Source organism: Martes martes (assembly GCF_963455335.1).
Source record: "Martes martes genome assembly, chromosome: 1".
Taxonomy (NCBI): domain Eukaryota; kingdom Metazoa; phylum Chordata; class Mammalia; order Carnivora; family Mustelidae; genus Martes; species Martes martes.
The window spans coordinates 52,456,335-52,476,563 of NC_137888.1; the positions used below are offsets into that span (position 1 = coordinate 52,456,335).

Sequence of the window (20,229 nt, forward strand, 5' to 3'; positions counted from 1 at the left end):
GATCAAAATATGCCCCAAAGCTGACCCAGTAACTCCATCACCGTGACTCCAAAGCCCTGACCATCTCTGACTGGTCTACCATATCAGATGACAACAATAGTCTCCATTGGTCTCCCTACTTTCATTTCTGTTGTCCTAGAGACAATTTTCCACAGAGCAGCCAGGGAAATTTTTTAAAAATGCAAATCAGTATCACGTCACAATGCCAATCAAAACTTTCTGAAAACCAAACCAAAATTCTCATCTCAGCTTTAAAGGCAGTGTACTATTTAACCCTGGAATACCTTATTCAACTCTAGTCAAATTATTTCAAGACAAAGATAGTTTAGTAAAAATTTACACTACAAAGTAAAAATAATCCACATAGGATTTTTTCACTCTTCCCTAGAAAATAATAAGTACCCATGCTTTAAGCTTTTATTTAAAATTTTAGACTTATAGCTAAGTATCAATGATGTTAAATAGAAACCATTTAAAAAAACTATTTAAGAAAAAAATAAATCTATGTACACTAGTACAGTTTCAGCTTGCTTCAACAGAACATTTTTTAAAAAAATAAATTCTAGGGGCGCCTGGGTGGCTCAGAGGGTTAAGCCTCTGCCTTTGGCTCAGGTCGTGATCTCAGGGTCCTGGGATCGAGTCCCGCATCGGGCTCTCTGCTCAGCAGGGAGCTGCTTCTCCCCGGTCTCTCTGTCTGCCTCTCTGCCTACTTGTGATCTCTCTCTCTGTCAAATAAATAAATAAAATCTTTAAAAAAAAAATTCTACATTCTTCTAGGTCTCAAGATAAGTTATACAATAAAAGTCACATAAATGCAAACATACAGTTTCATAAGAAAGTAACACTATCAGACAGTAGCCTCTTACATCAAGTAAATGGGAATCATTGTAACATCAAATAATTTAACAATTACACTTTAGTAAATATTTATAACAACACAATATACATTTAAAAAGGTAAATGCTAGCTGTGACTTTACTGAATTCAACACTGGGATTTTCAACATTTGTGAGAACTATAAATCTACGTTAGGTAGTAATTTGTGATTTTGCTTTGGGCTGATTTTGAAACATGCAGAAAGAGTCTAACATGGAATTAGGTACTTGAACATCCAACATCCCGATTTCATTCCTATTTGCTGAGACCTCTGTTCTATGCCCCTCTAGTGCTAAGGGTCTATACTCATTGGACTCTGGTTATATATTCTAATGAGGCCCAAGTAGACCAAACATAAAAAACAAAACCAAACAAAACTAGAGCAGTAATCCAACTCATACTGGCTTCAGCAAAAAGATGCAAACAGCCAACTACAGATGCACACTTAAATTGCCAAATGTTTCATACATAATTAACATTATAGATGAGCACCCCTTAAAAAACATATTGCACAGAACCTACAAAGTTGAAACTCAAAAGTTGATTTTGGAGATTGTTTAAGATAAACAACCCTTTCATTTATCAGATGGAGAAAGTGAGGGCTTGAGAATTTACCTTGTTCAAAGACAGACAAATACTTAATATGCTGGAGTCACATCTGATTATTTTAATGTTCACTTCAGAATCCCATGCTGGTTTTATAATAATACAGCCCATAAATGATTAAGACTAGTGCTTATTAAAATGTTAAGTAACAAAGAAGGGCATGACATTATCTCTACAATATAATGTAAATCATGTAAAAAAAATCTAAAAAAAGGTCAAAATGTTAAAACTCTGGACGTTGATATTTTGAGTATGCAGATGCTTGTATTTACATATTTGTCAATTTTCTTTTTTCCTACAGTTTCCATATTTTATACAATGAAGAACTGCTACCTATATAGTCAGAATAAAAAACTGAAGAGATAAATGTGACATTAAAAGTCAATACTTGTAAAAAAAAAAAAGGTCAACACTTGTATTGTTAATTATGGTTAATTTGCAGCATGCAAAAATCAAAAACTAATTTAATGTTAAACCTACATAGTTAAAATATTTCTCTGGGTAAAGCAACTGCACTCTTTCTGAGGGAAAAATCAAGAATAAATGGGGACAACATATATTCACATGTACTTGCAAACTGAGGGACTAGAAAAATATTAATAAAATACATTATGCTATGAATTTACTCTTAACTTATAAGAGAAACAGGTATCTAATATTAAATATATAAGAAGGAAACTACAACTTCTGCTTCTCATTCCACTCGATGGTATGAATTTAGTAAACAGAATATACAAATTTAATTTCTAATTGGCAAATTTTAATTTCTTCATTTTCTGGATTATCAGAGTTAATTGAACTTAGATGTTTTATTACATATGTGTATCTATTTACCTATCTATCATCTATCTATATCCAGAGTTCACGTGAAGCTAGGATATCATAAGTTCTTACTGATTTAGAGCCTACTATACAAAATATGTACATTTGCTTCCAACTTTTATGTCAGCTGCATTATCTGGCAGTTCCCAGAGAAGTTACCACTGGAGAATACTCCAACTAGCTTAGTTTCCCACTGTCCCCTGTCCCCTGAATGATGTCACATTTCACACTCTTGCTTTTCTTGTCCACTCCCTTTTTGAACTGTGTCTATTCTCTATGACTCGGGAAATTTCCATCCTCTCTATGAAACATCCTTGGACTTGGAAAGTCTGTAGCAATCTTTCCTCCAAACATAAGTAAAAACCAACAAGTTAGAAATATAATTTAGTGCATAATGTTCTCTGGGGATTTCATGTATGTTCATTTTATTTTCTAAAGTCGAGTGTACATTTCTTGGGGGCTGGGATTTAGCTTATCCTTCCTTTTGTATTCTTATGTATGGGGAGCTCAGTGACCGGCAGAGGAAGGACTGAAGATGCTCTAAGACGTTCAGTTAGAAGTGAGATCTTAACCAGATAATCAACCAAGCAACCAGGTACCCTTGGTGTATCCAATACACAGCAAAAAGAGTAAGGTGTTATGGAAAAATCAGAAAATTTAGGGAAAAGTTTTTTGCCTTTAAAATCTTATAATCTTTTTTAATATGGAAAAACACCTTAAAATTAGAAGACAGTGGAGCAGAGTTCATAGTTAAATGTGTAGGACATAAACTGTAGGAAGAGAAATGAGAATTAGTCTTACCACTTACTATCATTGCTAATGAAGATGTTACACAAGTTTTCATAAAGAAATACAGCCTGAGACATGGACCTTTAGAATAAAGATTCTGAAAGGGTAGTGCATAGGAGGAAACAGCTTGAAAAACTCACCAAACCAGAAAAAAAAAAAAAATCAAGACAAGATTGGAGGGCAAGCATTAGGAATTATTTTAGGAAAAATATTTTAGTTAGGTAAAATCCCATGGATCTTACTGCTAGCAGAAGAGCAGAGAATTAACTTAAAAGGAAAGAAAAAAACAATGCCGGGTTTTAAGTAGGAAAGTAACCTGGGGAAAGCAGAATTTAAATTCATTCAGCTGTGTAAACAAAATATATTAGAGAAAAGGCAGGTAGACTAATTTAACATAAAGAGAAGGAAAATCGGAATCAGAAGACTTGGTTTTATCCTGGTTTAACTTGGGTAGATGTATCACTTAACTGTCCATTGTGTCTCATGTCCCCATTTTTCAAATGAGATAACCCGGATTAACTTATTTTTCAGTTAACTCCATTTAAAAAATCTGGTTCTATGAATTCTAAGATCATGATGTATCATCATGTATAAGATTCATTCTTTCAGTTGTCCAGCTAGGAGGCAACAGGAAAGATGAGCAGATTATTAAAAAAACTTTCAAAGAACAATCAATGGGACTTGGTGGCTGAATGGGTTTGGGAATTGGGAAAACTAGACGCAAAGATTATTTTCTGATATCACACTGGATAGTTGGGATAAACATGACACCCCTCAGGGAGAGAGGTAAACTGGAGGGGAAAGCTCACTGTGCTACTCTGTTCTCTTTTCGGATACAAAGATAAGTTTTCTCTCCCTGAGCTCCTTGCTTGAAGTTTAGGTAAGTATCCTAGATGCTGTGCTTCCCAGCAAAGAACCAGGAAGGATCTTGATTTCTGGTATATTAGTTTATAAATCTGACTGGATCATTTTTATTGATGTGTTTTTATTCACCTTGCACTTTCTGTACTGAGTACCTCACATCCACTATTACCAACACTTTATGCACCGACAAGAGATCTCCAAATTCAACAGAACTCACTTGATGCTAGGGAGGAGAGTGGCTGCGGGAGGAGGAGGAGAAAGCCGGGGAGGAACGTCATATTCTTCACTTCCCAGGTGACCATTGGAAAAGACCTGAAAGGAAATCAAAGGGCTAGTTTAAAATTTAACTTCTGGAGGACCTAAAAACAGTAGCAGCCCTTAGAAAAACTGTAATTTTGAAAAGCATGGGTAATGTCAGTTTATTTAAACAAGTGAAATATCATATAATTTACTTAGGAGTCAGTAGTACCATAGCGATCATTCACCATCACCCAAAGGAGTACAAAGTTATACATAAAAAATACAATACAACATGAAACTTGAACACACTGAGAAGGGATATGTACGATAATTTCTATAAATCTGACACAGGTAGCTAGATACACAGACAGTAAAATTTCCCAAATACCATTCACTTTTTATGGAAAAGTTACCATTCTCTATAGGATTCCGTGAAGAGAAAATGGTACTGGTGCAATTCTTCTTTCAATTCTTGCAAATAAAAGTGTTCTAAATTATATCTCTCTGGGGTTAACAGAACATTTTTAAACTTCTTGATAAAACAGTACATGAGTACTATCAGAAATGCCTTTCATCTTGCAAGGCTGAAGCTTCAACACTATGGGCAACGAGAGACCTGTTCTGGCTTTCAAAGTGCATGCAATTTTAGATGAAATTTTCCATGTGAACAGCACAAACTAAAACTGTTACCTTGCTTATAAGGTACCGTAGAGAACTGGTATTTAATTACTCAGGGTAAGAAATTCCGATTTCTAGGTTTCTCAGTTATACTACAGAGACTGAACAATTGCTTGTTACTAATGCAACAACTTGAAATTAAAGTGATTTTAAAAAAAAAGAGAGAATAACATTGTATATTCATACACATATGAAAAAGGTGAAATGTATTTTAAAATCTTCAAGTAATCATTACAGTTTTATCATGAGGCTCTTACCTAAATTCTTATTAATTCATAATTAAAATGTAGGCTAATGAGGGGGCAAAAGGCTGTACTATAACCTGAAAAGCCCGATAGCCCCATCAATGACCTACCAATTTCTTTTCCTCCACTGGTACTTCTAAAATGGTATCGAAGCTTTTAGAATGCAAAATGAAAGTCCATGCCCTTCTCTATCAGAGTAAAATAAGAAACACAGTTTAAAGAACACATTTGAAATATATCACTGATTGCTTTTCAGAGTTATACAATCTCAATCCTAGAGCATTGAGGTGTCACTCTAAAAACTAGGACCTATGCTGGAGTTCCATTCTCTCCTTTGCCTGTCTCCCTCACTAGAGGTGATATTATAGTTACATGGTGACAAAAGAGATCCCAAACACCGCTTCATTCTGAACTCCATGTTCCCACGTGCACACATTCCAGTAGACTTAGAATCATTTTAGCTGCCACAACCTGAGTGAGTGCGATAAATTACAGGTTGAGCTAAAAATAAATATTTTATGTTCTTTGAGAATCTGAAAAGCCTGCTTATAAATAGGAGAAAAAAAAACCTGTTCCTCAAAAGTGTAGATTGATAGCATTGATTGAAAGAGTTTACATTGAAACTTCACGGATTCAGGCCTTCTTTCCCCTCCCCCCCCTTAAGAGAGGCAAGGGAGTCGGGGGTGGGGAGTAGGGAGGGGCAGAGGAAGAGGGAGAATCTTAAGATCTCAAGCAGGTTCCACCCTTGGTGTGAAGCCCCACAAGGGGTTCGATGTAACGATCCTGGGATCATGACCCGAGCCAAAATCAAGAGTCAGACCCTCAACCAACTGAGCTACCCAGGTGCCCCAGATTCAGGTCGTCGTCGTCTTTAATTCTTTAACTAAGGAGACATCTTTTTCTTCTGCCTTCCCAGATGACTGTCCCAAAATACCACAACTTCATTGAAAATGCCACCAATTTAAATATTCCGATCCTAGGACTCTTCTGCCAAAAAGCAGTAACAACAACAAAAACCTTTAAAACCTCTTTCCTGTCTAACAAATTAAAGACAACTGAGTGTAGAATTCAGGATACTATATTATTGGTTTCAGTCTGCACTGCTGTAATTTCACCTACCCTGCCTACAGTCTCTCTACGTCGTATCCATCGCAAATGGACTTCCTTCACTATGCCCGTTCTCCCTTCCTTCATGCCAGTCCTCCCTGTCATGTCTACAGAAATACCCTCCAATCTCTTCATGTCTATAAGCCAGTGACCTTCTTGCACACAGCTTTCTTTATTCCTTCTTTTACACTGCATCTCAATTAGATTTGCTTTTCTTCTTGAGGAGCCCGTATTGTTCTTTAGGAATGCTTCTCCTATGCCTTATCTTTTAGTGAACTAATTGTACACCCGTCTCATTCTCACTAGACTTTGCTTTATTCATTTCGTATTTCCCCTGGTGTCTTGAACATTCTAAGTTCTCAGAGAGCTAAAAGAGGTTGAAGAAATAAAAAGACATTAGGGGAAGCTTAGACTTATGGAAGAAGTTAATCAGAGTTATCAAGTAACTTATTATAAATTTTAGGTTATCCTAGATTAATATGTTTCTACATGCCTCAAGATAGCATCAGTGTGAATCTTGAAGTTTGAAGTGCCTTCTTCTGATTCAAATATTGTCTAAAAATTAAGCTTAAAGTATTTGGGACCCTTGAGATACATGGAAAAATGCATGCTTTTGTGATAATCTTAGGACAATTAAGACAAAACTTTTTATTTGTACAAAACCCCAAATGCAATCCCTTTTCTGTATCCCATGTATGTGAAGCCACACAAACACTACCCAAAAATATCACTACAATTTGTGCTTCTACAACATCAGATTGGAAATGACACCAGTGTACATTGAGAACTTATTTCTTGATAGTCCTTCAGATTTACAGATAAGCTTGAGGTCATTCATATAAATATGTGCCTCTCCACCAAAAAGCAAAAGCCACAATCTCAAAAAGGGGAATCTTTCTATGTATTTATCTAGCAGCATCTTCTAAAGATTATTGTACACAGGGTCATTTTAGAATAATGTCATTTGAAGTAACACCATAAGTCAGAGATAGTTTTTATCATATTAGAAACAGCAGTATTCTTAAACTTTCAAGAGGAACAAATAAAGATACTTTAACATAATGTTAGTATCTGGATACAAGCAGATAAATTTCAAGTGTCCAATGATATTTTAAAACATATTTAACGCAAATATTTTTACCTCAGCCAATTTATTTATTTACTTTTTATAAAAAGATTTTATTTATTTATTTGACAGAGAGAGAGCATAAGTAGGCAGAGAGGCAGGAAGAGAATGGGGGGGAAGCAGGCTCCCTGCTGAGCAGAGAGCCCGATGTGGGGCTCGATCCCAGGACCCTGAGTTCATGACCCGAGCTGAAGGCAGAGGCTTAACCCACTGAGCCACCCAGGCTCCCCTTACCTCAGCTAATTTAAACAAACAAACAAACCACCACCACCGATAAATATCTAGCCAACAAAATATTTAAGGAGCAGGTTTCTAATGTGGCTAGAATCTGACAATTTCGGAGAAAGAAAACGATTCCTGTAGAATACTACAGGAAAGAAATTTCTTACCAATCAAACAAGACAAATAAACCTAATAACTCTTGGCTTGCAGATTCATGTTAAAAGGAAAGTATTACCTTAGCTAATTTGAGGATGCGAGGTGGGAGGGAGGAGAGAAAAGGGAGTCAGTTAAAGTCACAGAAAATTCTTGCACTTCATTTTAATGATGAGCTGAATGGCTCTTTCCCTCACAGCTCTCTACAGTAGCAAATGGTGTAATTAGAATTTAATTTATTCTTGCTTCCCTTACCATTTATCTAGTGAAGATGCAAACAGAAAGGGCAGATGCCTCTAATGGATGATGGGAAGCGGCACAGTGACAGAGGACACATGATGAAGGAAAGTGAGTGGTCTCTCCATTTATGGGTGTTCACTTTGTGAAGTCTCCTGCCGGTATATTGAATTCTAATCTAAGCATGTCGTGCTTACTCAAGTTTTCTTATCTTGAAAATGGGAAGCTAATAGTTCATTTGAAGTATTCCCTCTAATGAAAACAAGTCTAAATGAGACTTGCTCCTATTTCACACAAGCGTGTGTCCGCTTACCATTGGAGAGACTGACAGTTATGTGAAGATACATCAACTTCCAAATATCTAGATCCCCTTCCCCTTAATTCCCATGATAAAATGTTTTAAAAACTGCACACCAGGTATGGAGGGTGAGGATACATTGTAACCTTTACCATTCTCATGAAAAATAGGAGGAAAAGACTCCTATTTCAAATGAGAAAATTACATGCTACCTTCGGCTGAAGGCCATTGCTGGAAAAATACATTAAAACACACACACACACACACACACACACACACACACACACACACACCTACCTGTTTTTCCTCCTTGTATATCATGGATGTCCTCTTCCTCCAAGTCCTTTCCCTGACCCACCCTTGCCCGCCCCAACCCCAGCACATATACACTCTCTTGCTTTTATCATCAGCTTAAATACTGCACTAATTCAGCAACCAAGTGCTTACTATGTACTTATTAGGAATTACGCTAAATAAAAAGAGAGGAAGGAGAGAAAGAGATGATGATCTGGGTTTCAAATTTGTTAAAAAAAAAAAAGACAACTATTTTAACTATTAACTATTTATTTATTTATTTTAACTATTTATTTATTAACTATTTTGCATGAAAATGTCAACTATTACAACTTCTACTGCTCCTTCATGTCTACCTGTTATTTTTGGTTTTATTCCAGACCTGAGGAGTAGAAGGATTTAGGTATTTGGAAGGTAACTATTCTAGATATGGTACTATTATTCTTTCATTTTATAAAGTAAGAAAAATAAGACAGACAAACCAAGAAACACTCTTAACTCTGGTTCCCAGAGGTACCAGGTGGTTCTCCAGAGGGGAGATGTGTGTGTGTGTTGGGGGGGGGGCGGGGGACGGGGATTAAGTAGTGCACTTGTGATGAGGAGTGCTGGGTGATGTATGCAAGTGCTGAACAACTTCTACACCTGAAATTAATATAACACTGTATATTAATAATACTGGAATTTAAAACAACAAGGAAATATTTTTTATGTCATAAATCAGTCTTCCTGTTCATTTAAAAAAAGGTAAGAAAAATAAGTGGAGTTGGGGCAAAGATGTAGTAAGTTACTCACCTCCACAAAGTAAATTGTAGAGTAGGAAGACTCAGTTCTGACAGACCCATAACCAGTAAGGAGACTGAAGCAGTCATCAAAAATCTCCCAACAAACAAGAGCCCAGGGCCAGATGGCTTCCCAGGGGAATTCTACCAAACATTTAAAGAAGAATTAATTCCTATTCTCCTGAAACTTTTCTAAAATACAGAAATGGAAGGAAAACTTCCAAACTCATTTTATGAGGCCAGCATTACCTTGATCCCAAAACCAGACAAGGATCCCATCAAAAAAGAGAATCACAGACCAATATCCTTGATGAACACAGATGCGAAAATTCTCACCAAAATAGTAGCCAATAGGATCCAACAGTACATTAAAAGGATTATTCACCACGACCAAGTGGGATTTATTCTAGGGCTGCAAGGCTGGTTCAACATCCGCAAATCAATGTGATACAATACATTAATAAAAGAAAACAAGAACCATATGATACTCTCAATAGATGCTGAAAAAGCATTTGACAAAGTACAGCATCCTTTCCTGATCACAACTCTTCAAAGTGTAGGGATGGAGGGTACATACCTCAACATCATCAAAGCCATCTATGAAAAACCCACCATGAATATCATTCTCAATGGAGAAAACTGAGAGCTTTTTCTGCTAAGGTCAGGAACATGGCAGGGATGTCCCACTATCACTGCTGCTATTCAACATAGTACTAGAAGTCCTAGCCTCAGCAGACAACAAAAAGAAATTAAAGGCATCCAAATCGGCAAAGAAGAAGTCAAACTATCACTCTTTGCAAATGATATGATACTATATGTGGAAAACCCAAGACTCCACTCCAAATCTGCTAGAACTTGTATAGGAATTCAGTAAAGTGTCAGGATATAGAATCAGTGCACAGAAATCAGTTGCATTTCTTTACACCAACAACAAGACAGAAGAAAGAGAAATTAAGGAGTCAATCCCGTTTTACAAGACTCAGTTCTGATTCCAGAGCCTGGTTCATCTGTGTTGATAAGACGGTTAGCCCTGTTAAAATTCAGCTACTAGGTTTGCCTTATCCTTGTTAGTTTTCCTTCTGAAGGAGTTCTCTGCTGTAAAAATTTTTTGTTAAATTTGAAAGGGAAGAGAACACTGGGATTCCAGTTATCCCAGACACCAGGAGGGTCTTGCATCTAGAAAGCACTTAACGAATGTGAAATTTAACCAGTTTGGATGGAGGAGCTATAAGGATGTCGGTGAGAAGCAAACTCCAAGGCAGGATCACAGAAACTGAGAACCCCAAGATCCCAGATGGACTCAGTCTTCTGTCAGATGTTAGCTGAAGCCAGCCTCCTAGATTTCCCAACAGAGAAATGGGAAGAGGAGTTAGGCTTTTTCTACTGTTTGTAAATTATGATGTACCTTGTGGTCTACTGAAGTTCCTTCATAAAGATAATAAAAGAGAAAAAGAGGAGACATCTCTTTTGAACTCTTTATTACATTAACTATATGTAGATCCTTCTTTATAATCCACCATAGAAGTTGAACAACTAGACTGAAATCATAAATCTTAGACATCTAATTTTGGTTAAAACTTTGTCTGATTGTAACATGAAATTTACTTTGAGAATATAAACACTGCATTATTAATATACACAACATATGAGATTAAACCTTAAAGAATCTTAATGAGGATATTTAGCCAGAACTAAACAAGATTAAAATTCAGCTTTCACTAAGAGATATTGAGCAATTTACTCAACGTTCTCTGGGACATTAATATGTATCAATGATTAGGACACGAACATTCACATAGAAAACATTTAAAGGAATCTTCAAAACTGAAGTCACTATTAATATTTCATACCTGTATTTCCAAATCCATTAAAAATCCATCCAAAATCCATTCAAAATCCACCCAAAATCCATTACAAAATAAATTGTAGTATGTAGCGAAATGTAACCAATCAATTCATGGCAGAGCTCATTCGAACACTCATCTCAAAACAAGTATGATCAGGTATGAATGAAAAATAATAAAGGCTAGGGGCACCTGGGTGGCTCAGTGGGTTAAGCCTTTGCCTTCGGCTTGGGTCATGGTCTCAGGGTCCTGGGATCGAGCCCCGCATTGGGCTCTCTGCTCGGCAGGGAGCCTGCTTCCCTTCCTCTCTCTCTCTGCCTGCCTCTCTGCCTACTTGTGATCTCTGTCTGTCAAATAAATAAATAAAATCTTTAAAAAAAAATAATAGAGGCTAAAGGAAAAAAAGAAAGGAAATAACCCCAGAAAAGAAAAAACCCCCAGCAGATCCTTCCAATCCAGGCTCTAGGTTGTAGAAATATACAATTGAAGATGATAAGCACTCCATTTTCAAAAAACATTATAAAAATGCTTTTGTAAGTACTTTTTCTTCCATTTAGATGTTTAGATGACCTTGGGGGAAACCTTTAGAGATCTTTATATTTAAAATAGATGATATATTTAAAATACTGAATGAAGGTACTGAGGTGAGTCATGGCAATGAGTCATGGCAAACTCCCACCGCTCCTCCCCTTTGTTTTGAATGCCACACTAGACATTTTGACTCTTCATACCCTGCCCTCGAATCTCTGAACTTAAATATTATTATACAAAGTTTTCATTATCACTTAATCTTGATACACGAGCACATGTGCGCACATATGCACAGGCGTGCACACACACACACACACACAGACACAGACACATAGAAGTTGAATACATGTCATAATTCACATTTCTTTTTTTCTTGAATATATGCTGAACTCATCAACTGCGAACCATTACTTTGAAGGAATTGATTACTCTTCTAAAATAACAATTAAAGATCAATAGAGAGGTATCACTTTAATATTACAGTCTTCAAAAGAGGCAAAGCCTCCTTCAGTGGAGGGAAGACGATAACCATCTGATCTCAGAGCCAAAAATATCATGGAAGCAAATACTAGAAAATATTAGAGTACAACTTTGCCAAGGGCCTACCAAGAATTCTAAACTCAGTGATTTTTGCTCCTGCCTCTTTGGTTCGCTGCAAGCTAAAATTCTTTCCTGGATCTATAAACGATGGTGGTTGATATCTTTCAAGTCAGAGCTCAACACACATGCCCTCTCTTCCAGTTTTATGGAGAAAGAGTTTGCTCTGTAAGAGGACCGGGAAGTGGTGTCTTTATGTCTGGGAGAAGTTCATTTTACCTGGATGCACGAGGTGACTGTCCTTGGCCACAATTCCAGTGGCCAATTTATGATATGCTACAGTCAACTTTTTTTCAGATTAGATAGGATCAGGTGAGTTAAAAAAAGAAAAAAAGAAATAGTGCTGATTCTCGCACCAACAAGTTATTAATAGGGAAAAGTTTTGGCAGATGAAATAAGGGAAGGTGAAATAAATCTCCCACAAACTGTCTAGTGTCTTCACATTAAAATTAAATCATTACTTAGAACTGTCTTCCTGAGTTCTTTTAAGTTTTAATGAGCTTCTGATTATTTATAACTTGGAGATAATTAAAGGTCTTCAGGGAAGTGCCACACCAGGCAAAATAAATAAATAAATAAATAAACAACAACAACCAAAAAACAAACCACTGCCCAACCCTTTATACTACTTTACGACCTCCTATTAGTAGAGTTTGAGAAGACGGTTTAGCTTCTGCTTTGCTTATTTCTTACCTTGGCTCCTTCTAAAGGCAAATCATGGCGTCTGTGTTTCCGCATAAGCACAGGGTCAGAGCCCATTCTACTGTGCCTTCCATTTACATTTGAACTTGCTGTGATTCCGGGTTTTGGAGAGCCATCCCCTAAGAGTCGACATCCCACTGACTGATTAGTTCCAAACACATCCCGAGGGCACCAGGCTTCAAGAGGCATTGGCTGGTCTCGGGAAGGCACACTTTCCACATGATGGAAGTGACGACTCAGTCTATTGTCAGGTGGGATTGGGGGAGGTCTCTCAGGTGGAGGTGGAGGAGGATCTCTTAAGGGAGGAGGTGGTGCCGGGAGTGGTTTATCTTGTTTTCTCACCATGCAAGGAGAAGACTGAAGAGATACAATTGGAAAAATAAATAAATTAGAAGCTGTACCACACACTGAAAAGTGATTTCCAGACTAGTCGATTATCACTTCTGTCTTCTAAGCCATAATGGAATTTTAGCAGATTCCTGTGTCACCTTTTTATGTTTCTTTCTTTTTTTTTTTTTTAAAGATTTTATTTATTTATTTGACAGACAGATCACAAGTAGGCAGAGAGGCAGGCAGAGAGAGAAAGAGAAGGGAGGAAGCAGGCTTCCTGCTGAGCAGAGAGCCTGACGCGGGGCTTGATCCCAGGACGCTGGGATCATGACCTGAGCCGAAGGCAGTGGCTTTAACCCACTGAGCCACCCAGGCGCCCCTAATGTTTCTTTTTATCACCAATTTATTACATTTCAAAAAATCAGTGAAAAGCTTATATATCTCATTAGAATTTTTTGTAGAAAATGAATACATAAACTTAACATAAAATGTAAGGACTATACTAAACATAAAATGTTAAACTAAACATACATGAATGAAAATGAATACATAAACTAAACATAAAGTGTTAAGGACTATAAAGACTCTACAGGAAAAAGTAGCAGAGTATCAAAATTGCGTGATGATATTGACTAACTGAAAATAATATTTAATCATTAATTTATTTGCACCTTTACACAATTAAGGAGAGAGAAAGAAAACTATCAAAGTTGTTGTTTTGCTTTTGAAAGAGCAGCTTGATTTGTAATATCTCCAAAAGAATGAAAGTGTTGGTTCTGCCATTTTCATATTTGCTACTGCAACATAAAGCAACTGCTAAGAGGCAAATCTGCTTTGATCCTATTTTACCAGTTATTACCAGAAGAGTGGAAAATCACAAATAATAGAGCAGCATTATTTGTAGAACTTATCTGAATTTTTATGGATCCTTAAAATGAAAAAAATCAGTCTAAATCCCACCTGGAACTATGAAGGTACATGTACCTGAACTGAATCTATGTGACTTTTATGGTTTTGTTTTTAGATACACGGTTCATCTGATGAATGATTTTGTGCTTCTATGGGTAGAAAATACTATAGAAAAAAGGAATGTGCTGTACGTTTACATAATTCTAACTAAATACCATCCTACAAAGTTTTAATCTAATCTTAAAACCAAGATAACTGTAATCAAGATCAACTACTACTAAAATATTGTGCTTCTGATTTATTTTAGACTCTAAAGCATATTACCAAATGGAATTAACTTTTTAAGTCTTATATTTAATAAAGCAAAATAAGCCCTTATCAAATTTGGGGGAAAAAAGTCCTCATAAAACTAAAACAAACTATAGGCTTAGATTTACATAGTTAGAATTCTGTCTTTGAAATTAAAGAGTAAAGTAATTACTTTCCAAATATTGTAATTCTTTGTAATTAATTCCTTTGGGTATAAAAAGTACTATACAAATAGCTCCCTATTCTGAGTTACCTTGAGATATGGCTGATACTTTATCACATCGTAAGCCCTTATGCAAATATACCCCCATTATATTTTTTCTTGTCATGACATGGTGAAAATGAGTGTAAAGTATCATTCGATAAGGGGATGCAATTTGTTTTAATACTTACAATGACATTTTAAATCCATTTACAGAATAACCATGTTTACTCTTCTATGCATTTTTGCAAATCAGGTAGATATTGTAGACATATGTTCTCTCTGAATAATTATGTAACTGTTACAGTAATAAAGCAAAAATATGGTAGTAGGCTTACCATAAACAAAATGAGAAACATATCAAAGTTCTTCTTAAATAATTAAGAGCACAAGAAATTCAAGGAATAGAATTCAAAGGAACCTGAGCAATCAATAAGTGTCACTTAAATTACCAGTGTTTCTAATAAAATCTGTTTACCTTTGGTGAACCAGTTGGGCTGCCACAGGGAGACCGAACTATGCCTTTCTGGATTAGATCCAGGCGAGGAGGCACTGGTGGCAGGCTTAGATGAGGGATCTGGAGAGGGTCTGGATGTGGCTTTCTTTTCTGTGCAAGGGGAGAGGATCCTGGCGATGTGACTGGGGAATTTTGCCTGTCAGTGCACTAGAACAGAGAAGGAGAAAGATGACGTTGATTTGATGTGTAAAGTGTATGCCTTTCAGTTCTTAAGGAAGACATTTGGTTTGAGAAGGTGTCTGCCATTGAACATCTGTTAAACTCCGTTTACTCTGATTAATAGATGGAAAGCGCTCACACTGTCCCTCAAGGGCAGTATTATGTAAAGAATAAATGGGTAAATTTCTCTTACATACTGCAGACAAGGCCTAGGAAAAAAGAAGAGTAAAACCATAGTTTAACAACAATCAAATGGAAACATTTCCTGCAAAAAACCATCCACAGTTTATAAGGAAGCCAGAAATACACAATGCAGTAATGCACATTGCTCTTGGTTTCTGTACTATAGAATTTTCTTAAATCTTTGATGTATAGTATATTCTAGAACTTAGAAATCATTTCTCTCCATACAAAGTATCCACTGCATGGCCTACTTTCCTACAAACCAATTAAATCAGGCAGGGTCTAAAAAATAAAAATGTGTATGTAAAATAAAAACAGCCCAGTTGTTTTCTCCCAGGACTTCACATGGAAAGAAATCCTCAAGTGAAATGTTTTTCTTTGTTACTAAAGGTTTTCTCCTTTGTCTTCTAGATAAAATGGCATCAAAAAGCCAGGAACAAGTTCTTTGATTTGTACATATGTAACCTTCTTTCATTTTGGAATTTTTCTTTTAATGTGACACAACCTGATTGTGATTTCATACAAAAACCATACCAATTAATCAAATAGCCTTACCAAAGTAAACAATATTTGCTATGAAATATCAGGCAGTTTCCTTTTCAAGGCTAAGTTACTAGCTCTTTGGAGATCTAGGTTTTATTTTTATACCTACTATGCTTTGAAAGTCATCTGTTTCCTAATGCTAGTATTTTTAGTGTTAGGCTTGTTGTTAACCATTTTTCTCCTAACATTACTCACCTTTTTAAGAGCAGCCAATGTCAACAACTGACGATTTAATTTGAGCTGTAGCAACAGTGACAAAGATTTGGCCATTCTGTCTTTATCTGAGAGGGGATGATAGATTTGTGTTCATACCACACTTAGCTACGTTGTGTAAAGTTTTTTCTAATTAACTAAAATTGGGGTTTGTTTGGTGTTTTTCTCAAGATTAGACTAGGGCTATGGGGCTTGGGAAGGAAGACGAAAGCGAAGTAATATATTAACCACATCATATCAAGGGACACACCACCAATAAGATTCAACATTGTTGATGCTGATTTTGATTACATGGCTAAGGTACTATTTGTCAAGGTTTCTTCCCTGTCAAGTCACTCTTTTTTTCTTCCCCATCCATTCTATACTCTCTGCAAGGAATTCAGACCACACTTAAGGAGTGGGGATATGGTCCCTACTGTAAAGGCTTTTTTTTTTTTTTAACAGATTTGTTTATCTATTGGGAGGGGGCAAGGCACAGGGAGAGAAACTTCAAACCGACTCCCTGCTGAGCAGGGAGGTCAACATAGGGCTCCATCTCAGGATCCATGAGATCATGACCTGAGCGGAAACCAAGAGACAGATGCTTAACAGACTGAGCCACGAGGCACCCTGAGGCTTCTTTTTTTTTTTTTAATTTTTTATTTATTTGACAGAAATCACAAGTAGGCAGAGAGGCAGGCAAAGAGAGAGAGGAAGGGAAGCAGGCTCCCTGCTGAGCAGAGAGCCTGATGCGGGGCTCGATCCCAGGACCCTGGGATCATGACCTGAGCCGAAGGCAGAGGCTTTAACCCACTGAGCCACCCAGGCGCCCCACCCTGAGGCTTCTTAAAAATAAATTTGAGTGGCTACACAAAATCATCTAGACTATACCTCAGATATGCCTGAATGTTGTCATGACATTGCTAAACTGCCAATTCCTCTGTTTCAAGGTTTCAAGGGTGCCAACTAATAAACAGGTCAACAAATTTACCCATAATTTCACATGACAATTTTAAGAACCTTTTCTTCTCTTTAGTACTTCCATGATTCTTTTTTATATTTCTCACCCTGTGATAAGGCAAAAACAAATAAATAAGCCAAAAAACCAAACTCAGTTGTTATTAAATTAGAAGAGAAAAAGTAAAAACTCTGTAGTCATAACAAACTGATTTTGACAGAGCCAGTGATTTGTAATTGAATAACGATTCTACCCAAAAAGACACGGAGCCTCACGTGGCCAGGAATCTGAACCTGCTGGAATAAAAACGATCACACACATAAGAGAAAGAGATCCTGATATAAACTATGTGCGTCACAGTATCATGGTACTTTAGATCAGGAGATGTCTCAGAATCTCTAATTCTCCACCATTCCCCTTAGGATAAATAACATTCTCTGAGAATTAGCAAAATATCACCTGATAAAAATGCTTTGTTGATCTTTGATCTGGTTATTGTGCTTTACAAAACAGACTCAAGAAGCAAAACTATCCACATAGTTGTAGTTGCTATTCCAAACTACACACACACACACACACACACACAGATCAACAAAGATCAACAAAGCATTTTTAACACTGTGTGTGTGTGTCAATATAGAGCACTTTATCCATTCAGTTGTGTGTGTGTGTGTGTGTGAATATATAGCACTTTATCCATTCAGTTGTTAGCAGAGAAAGTTTTCAGGGCTAGGTGCACACAAAGCAGACTGCTGAATAAAACCTCTGGCCCTCTGAGCACTTTTCTTCCACAACTCTCTTCCTGCTTCCTTCATTACCTGAAAAAGAGAATTCTGACATAGCTGACAGCCCACCATCACTATTAGACCTTGACTTTTGCTTTAACTATTAATATTTAAAGTTACAAAATTCCTAATATGTTTAAATAAAGAGTTGGATTTGATGTGAAATGAATGAACTATTAGTTATTGAAAGGATATACTGAAAATACAGGATATACTGAAAATCCTCAGAAGAGACATCCAAACCCATGTGTGTGGTGCAGCAATAACCTTGAACTTCTAGATACCTCCCAAAAAGCACACTCTCAACAGCTTCGTGAATATAACTAGAAGCAGACCTTGCTTAAGCACAATTCGTACTCCAGTCTCAAGGTGATTATATAGCATCCTCCTGAAAAACTAATTCATTTTGAAGCATTACAATCTCTGTAAGTTGACTTAAAAGGATTTTATGGAAGATATATTTGTAAGTGAAGAAAAAAAGAACATTTCATCATTATTGATTATGTGGACTAAATTTACCCTAATATATTTATTTTCCTGAGTTCTCCTGAATTATAGTAAAATCCCCACCTAAGAGTAGATAATTTAACAATGCTTTTTAGATTAATAATGCATTATTATTTGCTGAACCTTTTGCTCTATGAACAATTCTGTAATTAAGAGTACTGTGGGGTGCCTAGGTGGCTCAGTTGTTAAGTTTTGCTTTCGGCTCAGGTCGTGATCCCAGCATCCTGGGATGGAGCCCTGCATCTGGCTCTCTGCTCAGTGGGAAGACTGCTTCTCCCTCTCCCACTCCCACTGTTTGTGTTCCCTCTCTCGCTGTGTTTCTCTCTGTCAAATAAATAAATAAAATCTTAAAAAAAAAAAAAAGAGTACTGAAACTCTGCATTAACTTTTATTGTTGGCAAAATTCAATGCTAACTATGAACATCTGTAAACATTCTTAGTAGGCAGTTTTAGTAGATGGTTACATAAATGGCCACTTTTAATTTATTTGGATAATCACCATTTTCCTTCATATTTGATAGTCTAAGGAGAAAAGACACCAAACACAATGCTTCACACCCCAGCTCATAATTAAATTCATCGATGAGACATTAAAAATTTATGACATCAAAACTTATCAACTCAATGAGAATGGAAAGTTGGCCCTATTTTCCCTTCTGAAAATAAAGAGAATCAAATAGATTGATTTAATGTGGATCTAAAATTATTTCTCCTTTAAACTATACCTCTGTCAGTACACAATATTTGAATATTTAACGGTCTTTTAAAGGACTGTGATTCCACAGCATCAGAATTTCCCCTTGTAGGTAGGAAGGACAAATGCCTCTGAGGCTGAGGTGTGACACAGGCATGTGGCCAATCACCTTCAGTCAGCCGATTTGTATTCTTTTCCAGATAGATTCTACAGTCAGACCTTTCCCTCAGCTCTTGCTCCTGTGTCTTCTCCCACAGGTCTAATCCCCATCCCAAGATGACTCGGGCCATTTACTCTTCTCTACTTCTGAGGTGTGATAAAGGGAGTTGTGGGGGAAAACAGCAACAACAAACAACAAGCCTGGAACTTATTCTCTGGCTTGGGCTTCAATTCTAAGACTGAACTGTGCTAACGTACACACCTCTTACTGATGTGTCAACAGTCCTCACAATCACTACCATCTCCATTCTGTATAGAAATGCAGATTTAGCACATGTACATAGAACTCCTTGAGTAGAAGAGTAGGAAAACGTTTATTTAATGCTGAATAGTAACAGTGAGGTATTTTTGCGGCTAGGGATACACTTGATTGGAATATGTGAATTTCAAGTGTGGCTAACTGTCAAACTGAAGTCCTAAAGCCAACTGATTATAAAAAACAATGACCATAAAATTAGACATGTAATCTGACTTCCTCCACGTATATTTTCCATTTGTAATGTTTGAATTGCAGCTGGAACTTTAAAATGCCATGTAGTCTTGCACAAATCACCCCCATGTTAATATTCACCTGTGGATTTCAAAAAGGTTAATCCATTTCATGGAGGCCTTATGGGCTAATAAAATTAAATGAAATATGAAATAAAAGCTGCTACAAAACATTTGATTTTTATTTGGATGATATAATTAGGAGTGTTGACTCTTTTGATAT

The 20,229-nt window shown here is 36.6% G+C and overlaps 1 protein-coding gene across 1 annotated transcript in view; it reads right to left on the reverse strand.

The window, feature by feature from the left end:
- The window catches only part of CBLB (Cbl proto-oncogene B), a 217,454-nt gene that overhangs the window by 44,369 nt on the left and 152,856 nt on the right, over positions 1–20,229 (reverse strand). The window contains exons 11-13 of the mRNA XM_080827029.1: positions 15,239–15,424; positions 13,002–13,367; positions 4,175–4,269 (exon numbers count right to left, since the gene is read on the reverse strand). Coding sequence (XP_080683155.1) covers positions 4,175–4,269; positions 13,002–13,367; positions 15,239–15,424 — 647 coding nt within the window. The remainder of the gene's footprint in view (positions 1–4,174; positions 4,270–13,001; positions 13,368–15,238; positions 15,425–20,229) is intronic.